General features: G+C 34.1%; 2 protein-coding genes across 2 annotated transcripts in view; one reads left to right on the top strand and one right to left on the bottom strand.

Moving 5' to 3' along the window:
- The window catches only part of Ubr3 (Ubr3 ubiquitin ligase), a 43,003-nt gene extending 32,096 nt beyond the window's left edge, over positions 1-10,907 (bottom strand). The window contains exons 1-2 of the mRNA XM_013308763.1: positions 10,391-10,907; positions 1,515-1,728 (exon numbers count right to left, since the gene is read on the bottom strand). Coding sequence (XP_013164217.1) covers positions 1,515-1,728; positions 10,391-10,607 — 431 coding nt within the window. The 5' untranslated portion in view covers positions 10,608-10,907. The remainder of the gene's footprint in view (positions 1-1,514; positions 1,729-10,390) is intronic.
- Positions 10,908-11,354: 447 nt separating this feature from the next.
- Positions 11,355-16,918, top strand: Hlc (putative ATP-dependent RNA helicase DDX56). Its single transcript, XM_013308856.1, has 11 exons — positions 11,355-11,642; positions 11,748-11,972; positions 12,164-12,426; positions 13,006-13,266; positions 13,802-13,997; positions 14,476-14,625; positions 14,981-15,078; positions 15,483-15,624; positions 15,966-16,190; positions 16,590-16,668; positions 16,826-16,918. Exons 1-10 carry the CDS (start codon positions 11,583-11,585, stop codon positions 16,662-16,664), a joined length of 1,695 nt encoding a protein of 564 aa, XP_013164310.1. The 5' UTR covers positions 11,355-11,582; the 3' UTR covers positions 16,665-16,668; positions 16,826-16,918.
- Positions 16,919-17,712: the final 794 nt, after the last annotated feature.

The raw sequence follows: 17,712 nt of genomic DNA, 5'->3' as shown, positions 1-17,712 counted from the left end.
ACAACAATCATTTTAGCATAGGTAAACAAAGGTTATTGTCGACCATTAACTATTGTATGGAATTATGTGGTGTCTACAATTTTGTTGGATTATACTGTCAGCGTAAAGATATGAAATCAAGAAGCTGTCAATTTTGTTATAAACTCGAGACTTACTAGATACTTGTAATTTCTGTATATCAAGCTTTAGTCCACGATTTCGACCGCGCGGAATTAAAGTTAGTAAGATTTAGAAGATTTTTACTTGCTTTTTTAATTCGATCACATAATATAATGCTTTTTTAATTCAAACTAGCAAATATGTTATATAAAGGTACTAGGATAGCATACATCTAACAGCATCTATTCACGAGTTTGATAAACGAGGACGTATTATCTAGGCGGGACACGGCCAAGGTCGGGAGCAAGGCCGAGGTGAAGTTCACAACACGTAACGGAAACATATTGTTTGGACACTAATCTAGATATCGACGTTTCAATACAAACTAAATTCTCTTATAGTTTAAAGATTATAAATCGGGATTACGGTGTTATTAAACTTAAAGTTATATGTTTTGTGCAATCTATCATCATCTATTTAAATATGAGCTTATAATTTGTTTAAACATGAATATATCTTTCTGACGACAAGACATTGTTGTTAGAAAATAATAATGTACAATGGCTAATTATTGCCTAGACTTATTTAACCTAGGGCTCTAGGTTATTAGCTTCTAATTTATATCTTATATATAATTTTTATCTTATATTCATAACGTAACAAGTAATAAATACTATTTAATTAATGTATCATTAGACATAGTGCAAGACCATAGTGAACGAGCACCAAATATAGAACCCGTAAGCGGCTTTCCTGTTTACGACTGGGGGCCGGTGGAGTGTGACGTCATTTACGCCCTCGCAGACAGAACAGAAAATACACCGAGAGTTCCATTAACTACTTTTATATACTAAAATATACATCCATATAACCGAACAACGATACAACCTAATACCTAGTAATTATTGATAAGTATTGTTTAATAAAAAACGTATCCTGTTAGTACAAGCATAAATAACATGTGAGTTATGTAGCATACGTAATTCACAATTCCAAAGATAGTAAAATTATCATTTTAGGACGATTCCTTTCATCTCCTATTCCAATAGACCGGCTCCATTATGCAGATCAATGCACGATACTTATTCGTATAAGGACATTATCTGGTCAGGAGTTGTGATTACAGGAAAACATCGGCAGACAGTTACCGCGACATACAATAGGATTTAGACTTTTTATGAGCACTTGAAGAGTTTGGTTGAGATTACCTTAGTTAGACTTTATTATTGGACACTCCTAATGTAGCCCTTGCATCTCCCACTACGATGAAAAGGAGAGAAAGACACTAAAAAGGACTAAATTGGGTTTTTATCTACTGGATAGGTCTATTATTCGTTATTCTCTATTCTCTTCTTAATAATGTCAAATATTTATTAGTCTATCTACTACCGTATGTTAAGTTCTTTTTCACTTACCCATCCTCTTTCATAACAGAATTATCCCCGCAGTCGCATGCCCCTCCTGCTTGTGAGAGGAACATGTTGAAGTCGTGCGTAGAGTGGTCGCCGCGGTGGAAGCAGTCCCTGCAGATGGACATACAGGGTGATATGCCACACGTGCGGCAGCGGTACGCCACCACGCGCGGTATCCACACCAGACCGCATTTATCGTGCTTGTCATAACTCCGCACTGTAAACAATAGAAAGTAATTTCATTATAGAGCGGACATTCCAAACTTCCCAGCTAACATTACGATAAGATTACGATTATCAAATAGCCAAATTACTGGATCTTTACCAACCAGTCCTGTCGATCTGAGAAAGATCACGTTTACATAATAATTTAAATAAAAAACATTAACATAATTATCTTAAAACACCCGATGACATTTAATAGATAAGCATTATGATAACGATCGGTTACATCAATCTCATGTTTTAAGTTTTTTTTAAAATTTATTTTGCTTAACTTGCAATACAGACCCAAAAGCTTTAAACGGACATTACTTATATGACTTGGGTTTATCTCTACCGATACAAGTACATATGTAAGTTAATTAACTTATTATGAAAGGTCAACTCCAACAGCCTTTGTCAGCTATAACTGTAAAAACCAATCTAGTTTTAGACATTATTAGTTTGAATCCTTTGGCGCGAATGACGTGCTTTCGTTACAAAGTTCAGTGTCAGAATGAATAGTGAGGGGACATAAACGTCGACATTTTAGTAAGGCTAGTGTTAAATCAATAGACTGGCTCATTTTCGGATTTTCTTCCTAACACTAGCCACAAGTAATAAAGAAGTCTACGCTTAGCTGCTTCCAGCGCCGTGGTGTGAAATCACTAATTAGTGTTAACATAAGTATGTGCTTACAATATTACCCGAATTATTTAAATTACATGTATATTACTTTTATTACAATCGTAAAACATTGCTCGTGAGAGTAGAACAGAGGCAATTTAAAACAATTTGAAGTTAATTATTAAAAAAATCGTGTCATTCATACGCACATATTAGGGGCGACTATGTATCAAATTCTTTCCATCCAAGATATGTATAGGGGCAACTTAGTAATTTTGGAATGTGGTAATTTTTCTTCGTATAGTAATAAGGTGGCTTGTCATTAGCCGCTGTCGTTTGTCCTGTATATGTCAGTGAGACCGTTAGTATCGTGTCCATATATAAACAATACATAAAGTGCAATTAGTGGTAACGCGTGAGCGAGCCGTTTGTCATGCAGAACGGTCGCCGTGTACTTTATTGTATAAATACTTAGTCATTGTAACCTTCTCAGTTCATCATCATCAACCTGCCTTATCATTTAACAGTGGTAGAGCCCGCTTTAACATCTTCGCACGAATTGGCCCGGCTCAGCCGGTGAAATACCACGACCACACAGAAGACAGGCGTCAAGTGCACATAAATCGACCTACTCATTAGGGACCGCAATGCTAATTAGTTGTGTGTACGTATGATTTTTGTGAGATGAATTATCGAACTATGTACGAAGTTATATTCAAACAAATTCCATCAAGTACATAGAGGTCGCGCAATCAATGCTCGCTGTGATCGCCAACATTTTGACTAAGTCACGGTGACTCAGTTCAGACTTCGACAACTATAGGCAACACGACTACGGAGTATGTGAAAGTTCACTTATAAGTATGAATACTAAATTTTTGTCTTTTATTCAGAAAAAGCACAACATAGTAGGTAATAAAGAACTTTTGTAGCATACTCGGCTTACTATTGATACTCAAGATTAGAAGAATTAGGAGGGAGAAGGAGAACACAACTAACATTTAATTATAACTACGTTTGAAACATAAAGACGTTGAATTTATACGACCCTTAAAGCTATTAGCGTAGAACTCCCCTATACCTCCATTTATATTAAAACATATCGTTGTCTCAATTTTATCAAAGATAATGAAAGAGATGCCAATATATTAATGTAACAGCAATGAAATTATACGGTTAACATACACATTGGTGACATTTCAATGAATTTACACAGCTGTATTGTAAAGTTGTTTTGTCCATAAACAGTAGTCATGTTTCTCACGAAAGCGATAAGCGTTACAATTAGCATTTATTTATTCAAATTGTAGAAAGATATCGAAAACATACTTTGTAGAATTTCTCTTATAATTTGACAAACAAACTAGGGCACTTTAAAGTCGCTGTTTATTTAAAAACCTTTATAGTATTGCCACACTTTTACCAAGTTAGTTACTCATTGTCTTACATTCTTTCACAACTAATTTTAATCCAAAATAAAACATAGTAAAACGACTTTCTTAACTAACAGGAAAATAAACTGGAAACAAAGTTTATCATAAAATTATCAAAGTACGCAACGACCTAGACTTCAATTCAATACAATAAGAAACTAGGACAACGTCGGATGAGAAGGGTAAGCCAATCGGAAGTTCCCATGACCTGAAACTAAGTCGGTAATGTTATTACAACGAGAGACATTAATTAAAACGTTTAGTGTAACACTAATATACATGTATTATTTCAAATGGAGCGGATAAAAAAATAAAGCGTCAATAGCCTAATGGTTTAGGGTGCGGATTTCGGATCACGAGGTCGGGAGTTCGAATTTTAGACTCTCTATTGCCGCCATTAGGCTATTGTCGTAAACCATATCCTAGCACAAGCCTAGAGCTTAGTTGGAATGGTACAAGAAATATTAGTAAATGTACAAAAAAAAATTAGCAAATATTAAAAAAAATGAATGTAAAAAGAAAAAGGTCAAATTCCATACGTTGTAACCATTATACTATTTCTTATATTCCTCAAAAATGTTGTTGTTATGAGGAAATTCTGAGATGTATCAACTATGATAGCACATAGTTAATCTAGATAGGGGATATAAAAAAAATGACAAGGCCCCCCAATTAACCGGGGCAGCGAGGCGGGCAGGCGGGCGCGAGTGAGTTATGAAATGTCGGGCGTCGCCACCATGGTTGTTGAACCTAGCCTAAGCGCTGACACGTGGTGACGATGACACTAACAAACTTTTTTAATAAATATATGGCACTTCAAAGAAGATTAAGAATCCAATGACACATCTCTTTATAAAATCGTTTTAGGCTTTTTGGCTTCTCGTCGTAAAAACGTAAATAATTGACCGCGAATAACATCATACGTGTAATCTTTGATAGCTTAACAAAAATTGCAGATCGAATCACGATTCGCATGTGTAAAAAAGATCACTGAATCGGTTCACAGCTCAGCTGAATTTGAAACTGCATAGAAATATGATTTGTCTTACGAGTTGCGAGTCACTAGTCAGTATGAGATGTAAGTCCGCGATAGCGTGAATGGTCTTTTTGCGACTCGCGGCTGGTCGTTTCGCATATTTATAGGTCATCGCATTGACTTGTGACTTGCCCATTTAGTTGTTGAGCCGCAGCTCAATTCAAGTCTATGTGAGTTGATTTTTTGAGCCGTATCAAAGCTTATTTACACATATCTATATACTTGTAAGATGTAGTTATATAAAAATACAGACATAGTAGCTGCAAAACGAGCATTTCTCACAAAACATGTAATCCTCGGGATCATAAATTACACTGGTAACATTTTAAATGTATAATTATGTTGTGAAAGATAAATATCAAAAGAGACATTACCTTTTACGTATTTCAACATTATGAAAACGCTCCTCAATATCATAATTTAAACCAAACAAACTTAAAGAACTTCAAACAAAAAGAATATTACATCAAAAGTATTATTTCAAATCTTTGTTCAATTACATTGATGTAATCTATTTAAATCGCAACGATTATTAACTCTGGCTCACATCCAAATAGTGGGCATAAAAATGTAACAATCTAGCCTAAGCCAAAACTAAGTATTATATGTAACTTGGCCTTCGTTTTCTTGCCAAAATATGTATTACACTTTAAATTATACGAAATATAATTCCATAAAATTCTAATAAATAAATAATATTAAACTAAACTTATCGTAGTTATCGTAATAGACCTTTAATATTTCTAAACGAATAGTATAAATAACGTGAAAAAGTACAAGAATTTTTATTTAAAACGAAGTGAGAAGTAATGTTATATCATTTTATCAGTAGTTTGAATTCAATAAAAAATTATAAGTCGGCAGAGTGTGGAAGACAAATGGCTGTTTGGCTCGTATATGTATTGAACTACTGCAGAGCTAGGGTTACCATAAAACGTAGCCTTAAAGGGACAGGCAGAGTTACAATATCGTCAATATTAAAATTAGGGTTGTATCACACTAGTCCATCAGCAATAATGTACATTTAAGGAAGACTTCGTATTGGTTGTCAAAATACGCAATTAAAACAGCGTTTTCAAATTGCGACAATGATAATAAGTTTTAATTAAAATGTGGATATTAAATATATCGTTAACTTATTAACTTAAAAGGCTAATTTCTAGCTTTGTTGAAGATTCCTACACACAGGATGTAAATATTATATACACATAAAAATAAATAAATACTAAGCATTACTTTGTAAAGGTACATAATCAAGTCAATAAATAAAATCCAAAGACAAAAAGAACCACTAACATAAATATCTAGACATTGCACATAAATCCGCGTTGCTAACAATCGCCCTGCGACTAAGAAAGTTGATCAGTGGAGGACAAAAAGAGGCCTGTTTATTCTTAGAACTGGTCCTAACATCCGAGGGGAGCAGGATAAGTATAATACGACGGATACAAGATACAAATACCTAAGCCGCTAATAAAACATAACTTAAATACTTTTATAATTAATAAAAAAAACGTTATAAAGCTATAAGATATATAAAGTGCGTATTACATCTTACTAATATTATAAATGCGAAAGTTTGGTTGGATAGATAGATGGATATTTGTTAGAAGTTATCTATAAAACGGTTCAACGAATCTTGATGAAAATTGGCACAGATGTAGAAAATAGTCTGAAAGAACGCATAGTCAACTAAGTTTTTCAAATTGATAAATAGGCAAATTAATATCTTATTTTAAGTAAATAAAGCTATTTATGCTTTAGGTCCAAAATTTTAGATAGTACTGTCCATGGAAGATTCGGGGTCTGCAGAATGTCTTGAGAATATTGCATATATCTTTACATTCTCTTGTTTTTGGTCTGCGAAAGGGGTGAGTTGTGATGGCCAAGAGAGATGCGATAGACACGTGTTCGATCAGCTGTTCACTGTTGCGAGGTCGACGGCCGGTGACGGCGGCGGCGCGATCGCTGACCGGTACAGTAGCGGCCGCATTGCAGTCAACGAACTCCAGGACACTGGGGGCTCTCCAAACTTGTCCTGCGCCTGCGGCCCGGACCCAAATTTATGGCTGACTGGACGGACTGATACGGAAAAGGTGGAGACGATACCATGAATTTTGGTACTAATACTAAACTCTGTTTTAGTAAAGTGTTAAAAGTGCATTAAAAATCCTTCTGCACATCGTTCATGAGGCGAAACAAGTAACTGTTTCTCACCCGAAATCTGCTATCGACAGTCTATTAAGTTACCAGTAGCGGTAGCAAATTCTGTCTTTCAGGCTACCTTGATTATACTACATTGTAGACCAAAAAGTAAACATTCTTTTCAGTAACCTTTTGCATAATCTATACAGTAAATAAAATTGGAATGTCTGTATGTAGTATGGAAAAAAAACATACTTCGTACAGATAATGTATTTGCGTTGCTGATAACGAAAAACGTGCGATTCTCGCGCAATTTCCTGCCATACACAGCCTCGTTGTGGAACGGTCTAAAGTCGGCGGCATTTCCAAACCAGTACGACTTAGTTCTCTTCAAAATGTGAGCGTCATCATCATCAACTGACTATAGTCCCCACTGAGGGGCTCGGATCCTACCCTAAGCCAGGGTTGTCTACGAAAAAATATCCAGAAGACCACGTTTGTTTCGCGTCATCCTCTGAATAACTGTAATGATATTTTTTTTTATTTGTCGCTGAAGAAGAAACTTGTTTGTAACCGAATACCAAGTACTAAAAATTGTTCAAATATGTAAAGAGGAAGATTGGCGTGCAACATTCCAGGTCGTTGTAAAAGATGTCTATTTAAGGTGTGTCTGCGAACACAAAAAATGACTGCTACAGACGGACGGACGAGCGAGTTTAATTAACTCGGAACTAGTTTTATTTTATGGTAAATTATTTCTACCGCGATGCTGTAACTCACATTCTATGGTTCTATTTCTCGTGCAAGCTGCCTTTACCACTAATCAATTGAAAGATAATTCCTGATTCAATTATAAGATTAAGATACCTTTTTTTTCTATTTCTACGTTAGTACCTTAACAAATATAAATGTCAAAGATGTGTCATAGTAAACAGGTGTAAGCAAAGAAAACATTCATTAAAAATGTACCAAATAAATTTTAATAGCAGGTGTATTTTTGCCTATGGCCTTGGTTAATTTCATCGTCGGTGTAATTTATTCATGCAAGTCAAAAATATTTATTTTCGGATCAGTATATTTTATTGCTTTGCGTCAGATGTCGGAGGGGGAAAACTCGAGTGCCTCGTTAAAAGAAAATGATCGGTGCTTTTTCAACAATAAACAAACCATGGTCAATGTAAAGGCTAAGAACAGGAAGGTGCTCTTTTGGTTTAAGGCACATGACGCACGCATTGTGTTTTGAACATTTTTAATACATCTATGGCTTCTCTTCTAATAGTTCTGTAGAATTGGAAAATGGTAATGGACACTCTAATGTTTTCGTGTTTATCGTGAGTTTTAAAACACATTTTTTATCTTTGTTAGCAGAATGCAGTTCATGAATACAAATGGTGGTATGATTAATCTGAACGATGCAAATGTATTCTGCGCGCCTATTTCACATTACGCGTATCAGACGCATTTCGGAATATTGTTTTAGTTAAGTGTTGTTCTTGTCAAACCACTCATTTGATGTTTACAAACATTTGTGTAAACTAAAATACATTTGTGTGCCGGAAGCCTAATTTTAGTAATTTTTTCCTTTCCACCCTTTTCTTATTTCGATAGGATGAGAATGGGAAGTGGATTGACAGAGATGGGGACGCATAGAAGGGTATATAGATTATTGTATTATATAAATATGGATACTATTGGAAGATATATCGATGATTCAAAAGCTTTTATAATATGTTGACGACGACTTTATAACTTAACAGATAAAAATTATAGGTATAGTAAAATGACTCATTACCGGAGTAAGTCATTTTCTTGCTAAATTAAAGCTTTTAAAACATCGTAACTTGTCCATTAAGTACCTACAATAGCAGTTGAGATATTGAAAAGTTGTGGGACGTTGACTTTTCGAGGTTATTTATCTTTAAAAAAAATTGTAGAAATATTTCTAAAGGTTTTTTTTCCGGTTAATAACAAATATAATGTTCGAACAAGATTTTGGTAAAATCACAAACAAACATAGCGAAAACCATGGCCAAATCTCATCGATGTTTACGGCAATGCGTCGAAGCCCGCATATACGAGCGGCCTTCGCTGCGAACCCGGTCGTCTTGACCCTACAGCGAGGTTGGCCAATTGGGTCGGAGTTAGGGTTGCCATGTTATAGAAATTTAGAAAAAATACGAGAAATACCAAAAAGGTTAGTGATAATCTTATTATGTTTTGACTTGTAAAAATCACCTATGCCTAATTATATGGAGGCTACTGTGTCGAAAAACATAAATAAAATTGAATATCACATATAATACGTATAGGAGTTGGGTAAATATCCTACGTGCATAAATTATCTCAGATCATTTCGCTTATCACTGCGTTTAACAGACAGATTGGCGATAATGTCACAACCTATAGTCATTAATATACAAAACCGGTTTGGATACGCAAATTATTGGCTGGTCTGAAATCGCACCAAGCGCTTTAAGTCCCAACATAAAATAAAGCAAATGACATTTCCAATAATTAGAAAACAATATATACATCAACTTTATATCCTTTATCCCTAAATGCGTCCTACATAATCAAAAAGTGTGATATCTGTGTGATTTATCAGAGCAAAGTGTGACTCATACAAGGTCACTTCACATCTGCTTCATGACATTGACCAGAAAAAATGGACAACAACAGTCATCTGTTTGTGAATTCACTTTAAATACATTTACCTTTGTTTGTGATACCTTAGCATATTAAAATGTATTCGCATTGTGAAGAAATCAACTAAATTCAGCATTATAACACTTTATTTAAATAATGTTGAAACAAAGAGACGGTACACCATACCCCTCTTTATTTCTTTAATTAATTATGTAAATATCTCTTACATTTAATTTTCATTGTTGGCTACATCCTCTATTTTTAAGGAAGATTAGTAATTACTGTAGATTTTGAAAAGACAAGAAAATACAAAACACCAACCAAAGAAAATCAGAAAGCAACTCTTTTGTTACTTTGTTGACATAATATAGTAAAACTTAAAATGTATAAAAGCTTTGTAGTTAGCCTTTATAAGTGTGTCTACTATAAAAGTCAAATAAAATTTGCAATCCATGTGACTTAATGTTATACATAGTTAAGACTAGCACTATACTAACCTAGCAGAATATGTTTGTGTATTTAATCTATTTGGTACTTTTATAACACTCTACATTAGCAGCTTTAACATCCCTTTTCTGCACCTCTTATTGACAAATAAAAAAATCAAGTATTAATTTAATTATTAACAAATTATTGTGACATATATAAAGGTTGCATTAAATAATACCTTCCAAGAAAAGAATACATTGGAAGTATAAAAATATTGTAAAGTGACAAAAATATCCAACTGTATCTCATAACCTAGAAAACTATGGCAATTAAAGAGTACAGTTATGTCTTTATGTACTTACCAACTGCCGCGAATTCATCGGGTGTTCTGCCTCCAGCCAACAGCCATCGGCACCAATCTATCGTTTCCCATTCGTCGATAGCCTTGCTAGGGTTCAGCAGCACGTCCAAAAGTGGCCCCAAGTGCTGGGGCGACCCACTGGCGCAGTCCGCATGTATGTACGAAGCTGCCCCCCTTTTACCCTTCTTCATTAATACTTGGGCTGTCGAATTAGACATTGTAATACACTATTCACTATCGCTGGTTTCGACCTAAACACCGAACACATAAGTCACTATATATTTCGGTCACTCACGGAAGAAACACCATTTCCAGTTTTACATAAGGCAATGAACTGCGGTCTGTAACGCATCCGCGGTCAAACATGTTTTAAAAGCATAAAAATCATGAGAGTTACAGAAACACACAAAATCTTTTAAAACAAAAGAAATAACGTTTAAACTAGCACGTAAGAACGAAAATTTATTAAATTTCACAATTAAAAATAATAATAGAGTAATGCAGAAACAACTCGGCCATTTAAAAGTGTTGCCACTTTATTGACAGATTTTTTTTAGCTTGGTTGTTGCTGCAGTTAGTTGTGATACGAAGAAAAGCAAAATTTCATACTTTTTTGCTATACCAAACTTTTCAATTTAGCAATTGCGGTAATAATGTTTCCTGGCTAAAACCCTGTCGTTAATTGAACCGTCCCACAGCTGATGATGACCGCGTAACACAAAATATTAAGATACATTATAATTAATGTCATGTACATTTAGATAGATTTAATTTATAGAACAAGTTTTTGTTATGACAAATATCATTACGTGTGCAAAATAGGCCTAGGCACTTCCATATGTATGCCGCATATGGAAGTGCTCTCTTTTTTAGAGGAACACAGGGGACACGGGCATTGGTTACGGGGCAACACTAATTCTATCTCTGTCAAGGAGCTATACTTTATACTTTATCTATGGTCTCTGTCAAGTTGATACGCCATGATGCCATGCTTTCGCCATTGCATCACATGGTTTGAAACATGAATATAAACATAAAGGTTTAGTTGTTTGAAATTAAATAATACCTGGCGGTTTTCTTAATTTTTGTGCAAGCTATCGATAATAATCTGCTACTTTGTGTCGTAATATTCCTTGCCTTTATTACTAGTGGTTATAATTCTTGAACAAGTGGTAAATAACACAACATACACAATGGAAGAAGACAAAAAGGTTATGTTTCATGAAATGGAATTAGATGATAGAATACTGAAGGTAAGTTAATTTATTAGATAAATAGAAGCATGATTATTAAACAACGTAGGAGTTTTTTAATTAACATATTGTGTGTAATGTTAGTAAATGAATGTAATTGCGCAGGCCATATCTTTACTGGCGTGGCCCCATCCAACACTGATTCAAGAAACAGCGATTCCACTGCTTTTGGAAGGCAAAGACGTCCTCATACGAGCTAGAACTGGTTCCGGAAAGACAGCAGCTTTCGCAATACCTGTTATTCAAAAAATATTGAATTTGAAGAATACAAGTACACATCAATGTATACGAGCACTAATATTGTCTCCCAGTAAGGAGTTATGTGGACAGGTAAGATATTCCTTAAACTTTTTCTAACCTATAAACAATACTTTCACCATAGACAAAATGTACATTTTTATGATAAAACTTGGCAAAGGAAAAGACAAACCTAATTAAAATGTCAATGTAACTTAGCTATCTCTATACTACACAATATTATTTTGATTAATTTTCAACTTCAACTTTGATTTGTTTCTCAGATAGCATCAGTAATTGGTGACTTGACCCTCAAATGTGCTAGAGAGGTCCGTTGTATAGATATATCATCTAGCGGAGATATGCAAATACAAAAATCCCTGTTATCAGACAAACCAGACATTGTTGTGGCGACACCATCAAGAGCACTGGCACATTTAAAAACGAAAAACATGAGGTTAAAAGAAGATCTATCCATGTTGGTTGTGGATGAAGCAGATTTAGTATTTTCATTTGGATATGAAGATGAAATAAAAGAACTCTTAAGGTTGGTAAAAATGTCCTATTTTACATAATGATAATCTTTGGTGTGTTAAAATTGTCTAATGCAACTATGGTTAGATACAACTATAAAACATATTTTTTTATATTGAATAAGCTAGTGATTGACTACAATCCCACCTGATGTTATGTGTTGAAGCGGTCGAAAGATGACAAACTTAGTAAATACCAATTCACTCTACTCTTGGAGGCCCGTGTCATACTTACTAAACTAAAAACTGATGCTGGCAACTTGTTCCAATCTTTTATACTAAAGAAAAACATATTGACTATAAAGATTATTAAGGATCAGTCCTTAACATTGCCTGTCCATTAAATGTTGTTTCAACCATGATAACATTTTTATCCAGTTGTATAAAATTATCTCCCAATAGTCACCCCTAACCTAGGATAGGCTCTGAGCCCATCAGTAGGGACATATAGTGAGCTGATCATGATAAAATTATCATGTTACAAAATTCCAGTGATTACATAATATGAGAAATCACTAGTATTATTTACAAATTCATTAAACAATAGCGCAAGCTAAAAGTAGTTTTCATTATTAAAACATGTTATCCTACAGTTATTTGCCAAAAATCTACCAAGCAGTTCTCGCTTCAGCCACACTATCAGATGATGTACTAAGTTTAAAGAAAATTGTACTCCGGAATCCAGTGACATTGAAACTTGAGGAACCGGAACTGGCGCCATCATCACAACTCCAACATTACCATTTATTTGCGGAAGAGGATGATAAGGCAGCGATATTGTATGCACTTTTGAAGTTGAACCTTATTAGAGGGAAGAGCATAATTTTTGTTAGAACTGTGGATAGGTGTTACAAGTAAGTAAAATGATATTAATTAGTAATATTACATACGCATAATAGTTTGGTGAGTAATTTTCTTACTAATATAAATGTAATTATTTAGATGGATGGATGGTTGTTTGTCATAACATTGTAGGTAACTACAAAACATCTTAAGAGATATCTGTAAAATTTGCCATAGATGTAGAACATAGTTTGGAAGAATACATAAGCCATGTGTTAACATTTTTTTTTATTAATCCGCACAACTAGTAAAGTAATCCCTTAACATCAGAAAACATGTAATATCTTATTTATTTTATTAAGTATTTTGACATAAATTTTGTCTAGTTTATTATCAACTAGTTCCAGTTTAACTTGTATATATGAGAGTCCAATGTACTGCAATTTTTTTGCTAACAGATGTTTCTCTCTTATGCGAGTTTCATCCATGTAGAGGTTGTCTGTCAAGACAATGACTAGCTTATAGATATTGTTTAATCAGGTTTAACCAATAATAGTATTATAGTATTCCCTCTAATGTTTTTTTGTAATTTCACTTGCTTTTCAGATTGAAATTATATTTAGAACAGTTTAAAATTGGTTCCTGTGTTCTTAACTCGGAGTTGCCAGCTGCAGTTAGATGTTTGTCTGTAGATCAATTCAATAGAGGCAGATATCAAATTATAGTGGCATCCGATGAGAAAGCATTGGAGAAACCTGATGGTGGATTACTGGCTCCTGATGAGTGGGGGAAGAAGAATAAGGTATATTATCCTCAATTTTCTTATAATGTTACAATTAGCATTTTTTTTGTATTGAAGTGAACATAAACATTGGGGCTTCTGTAGATCTCTCTCCTTGTGCTTCCAGCAATACAACTTTTTAATTAAAGGTTTGGTTTACATTATTCCAGTCTAGTGATCTGCGCTGTATTACAACTGGAAAAGTTTAATTACAGACTGGAATCACACCAGTGTATTCCAGTATATTATTACATTTTATCAATTGTAATCCAGTGCTCACATCAATCTTTGGACTAGAATAATGTAAACCGCATATAATTCCGTTATTTTATTATAAAGATACAGATGTGTCATCTGTCATTTCTGGCAGATGTTATAGAAGTGGTAGCCGAATATGAAAATAATATAATAGTTATGACAAAGAAAATCTATTTGCAGTAGAATTGTATGTTTGTCAATTGATCTTATTTTAAATACCAATTTATTTCTCTTTATTCAGCAAAAATCAAAACGGAAAAAGGATAAAGAGTCAGGTGTATCTCGTGGTATCGACTTCCAGCATGTATCAAATGTTATTAATTTCGACTTTCCTCTGGATGTGAACTCTTATGTGCACAGAGCTGGCAGGACTGCTAGAGGGAACAACCAGGTGAGCAATTAACTTATAAATAAATGTTTCACCAAGACTCCGTTTGCGGAGAATAATAAAAAAACTTACTAAGTAACCTATGTGTTTGTCTAAACTGTATTCTACATTTAGTCCGAATTTCTAGCGAGATCCATGCAGCCGTTCTGGGGATACCTTCTAACAAACATCCATCCATTATAATATTAGTAAGATTATTTTCAGTACCATTATTTTTGCTAATATATAAAGAAATATAACATAATTATACTATGTCTCACTATTATGTACTATTATGTATTAGTTACCACATAATGAATTAAAAATATATTTCTTGTGCTAAGTTATTATTTTACATATTATTTTGTTATGGTTTCAGGGTTCAGTACTCTCATTTGTATCACTTCGGGAGAAACCCCTCATGGATGCGGTTGAAGAACATTTGTCTAAGGGTTTTAATGGAGAAAAAGTTTTACAGTAAGTTTTCAAGTATAATAATCCGTTTAATTTCATGTCCCGAAAATATTTGGCTTCTAAATCAAAGTACAATTTTAGTTTGCTTAAACTAATATAAAACCTTGCATTTTAATTGACTAAAAATAATAAGGCTTGTGGAAAGAATACGTATTGAATTATTATACACTTACTGTGGGTTTCTAAGACCAAAATCTATGTTTCAAAAATAATGTTATCTCTGTTTTGTGTAAGATAATGATATGTTTTTTATACACGGATTTTGGTCTCACAAACCTACTATTAGTGAAGCTGTTTAATAGCGATAACGGATTAGGGTACTTTAAAATATGACACAAAACTAAAAATTCGAAAATTTTAATAAGTATTTTATATAATCTTAATGTATATTAAATGTTTGTCATTAGGAAATATGAGTTCGCGTTAGAAGAAGTGGAAGGATTCCGATACCGATCACGTGACGCGTGGCGCGCAGTGACGCGCATTGCGGTGCGCGAGGCGAGGCTCAAGGAGATCAAACAGGAATTACTTAATTGCAAAAAACTACAGGTAATTTAAAAACTGATAAAAACAAGCTTTAAAAAGTTGTCTTGGTCTTTACCTGCTCGAAGGACCATTAACTTTACGAAATTTCATGAAACTAAAATCAGAAATTTTTGATTAGAGTAAACGGAAAGTTATAAGCAGAATGGAAGTCTATTAAGTCCATAAGGTCTCTTAATAGGAATAGACTACATTTTGGTCTTACATTTCTTGAAATATATAGCTCAAATGATGACACCATACAAACATAATACATTGATGAACGACTAATCTTCTCTCTGACATACACATCACACATTCGATACAAACCAATCCATACAAAAACTACAAGAATTTCTTCTTTCCAGGGATATTTCGAAGAGAATCCAACAGACCTTGCAGCGTTACGAAGAGATAAAGCGCTGCATACAGTAAGATTGCAGCCACAGCTTGCTCATGTACCAGAGTACTTATTACCAGCGGCGTTGAGGAATGACACTCCTGAGCCTGATGCTGACCAGCCTCCGGAACCTACCAAGAAAAGAAAACACAAACCAGCAAACTTTGGTAGTGCTAAGAGACATAAATATCAAGTAAGAATAAAAATGTTTTTTAAAGCAAAGTAAATTGTAATTTCTGATCTCTATTTCTTGTTCTCTTTTTGTTTCTATGAGTAAAAGAGACAGTTGGATTTAAGAATTCATTTGGAACGGCTTTATACTGAAGGGTTTGAGAATTTTCAACGCTAAAAATCTCTAAAAATATATTAATATGTTTTTTCCATTTAAAGAAAACTGTTAAATGATTGTCTTATATATAAAATTCTCGTGTTACAATGTTAGTTACCATACTCTTACGAAACGGCTTGATCGATTTTGATGAAATTTTATATGCATATTCTGTAAGTTTGAGAATCGGCTATCGGACGGAGTCGCGGACGACAGCTAGTTATACAGTAAAATATATTTTTAATGATAGTTTCTTTGTTTTAGGCACGACAGAGCGATCCTCTTCGCAGCTTTGCACTGAACAATCTTAAGAAAACCACCTCAACGAGCGATACATAGCCTTAGCCTTGTTAGTATCTGATGGAAAGAGATTTTTATAAAACTAAATAAAAAACAACTCTATATATATTTTTAATATTCTGTCCTTTTTATTCATCTTTGTTCTTTTCTATTTATGTAAATAAATGTATTTTAAGTGTTGTTTTTTTTCTTCCACGCAGTGGGCGCAGGTGCTTTGGGTGCGACGTATGGGTTAGTTGTCGGGATGTCGGTTAGTACTAAGATATCGCGTTATTTCGATATACAAATATACTGTTTTCTGTTTTTATGTTTGTTTATTGCTTTTTGTGATTGGGTTGATTTCTTATAATTAACAGTTAATTCGGTGTAGATTTTGCTAGACTACAATAGAGATGATGCGACTGAATGCTAAATGAGATAATCAGATTATTAAGATACGATCAAGGAGAAGAAACAATCACGTTAAAATATAACTAGAATATGGTAAATTGGATGGTGAAAGATATAGATGATAAGGAGAGAGACAGAGAGAGATATCAAATAAGTTTTACAGTTCGTAATAAAATATCGTAGGCATTATTTTTTCTAATTTTAGTCCAGTCAATTCTTTCCTTATAAGAATAAGGTTAGAAGAGGATTAGTACTCGTCAGATGAAACGCGAATTACTTCACGCCAGTTTTCTGCGTAATTTCGGTATAGCACCGTTTGAGTCGGCAATATTCATTATAAGCTTTATTTTAAATCTAACCTATTTTTTTGTATAACTCAATAAAGTTATCGTAATTTTCTGCATCAAAAATACATTCGACTGGTCGCGTCGATTCTAGTATTTTATTTGAGTGAAATATAAAGGACAGCGCAGAACGCATGTCCAACTACCAAAAATTACGCGTACGACGTATCTCGATATGAGATAGTCACAGACTAACTGTATCCAGCCGCAGTGCAATGACTGGAGCCAGTCCGGGGCAACCGCCTTCGTGATCACGGTACACCCTACGCAAGGTTAGTATGTCTCCGTGAGATTGCGCTCCGCCTTATATAACCCATCTGTTAACATCTCTACACCATGCACTAATTTTCTTA

This window comes from Papilio xuthus, unplaced genomic scaffold (assembly GCF_000836235.2).
Source record: "Papilio xuthus unplaced genomic scaffold, Pxut_1.1 DF827789.1, whole genome shotgun sequence".
NCBI classification, from domain to species: Eukaryota; Metazoa; Arthropoda; class Insecta; order Lepidoptera; family Papilionidae; genus Papilio; species Papilio xuthus.
This window is presented reverse-complemented; position numbering and strand designations above follow the sequence as displayed.

Excerpts from the sequence above, each read along its gene's own strand:
- Hlc (XM_013308856.1), top strand. The coding sequence starts at position 11,583 with ATGGAAGAAGACAAAAAGGTTATGTTTCATGAAATGGAATTAGATGAT. Across the intron at positions 11,643-11,747 it reads TAGATGATAGAATACTGAAG|GCCATATCTTTACTGGCGTG; the intron begins GTAAGTTAATTT and ends GTAATTGCGCAG. Across the intron at positions 14,626-14,980 it reads CTGCTAGAGGGAACAACCAG|GGTTCAGTACTCTCATTTGT; the intron begins GTGAGCAATTAA and ends TTATGGTTTCAG.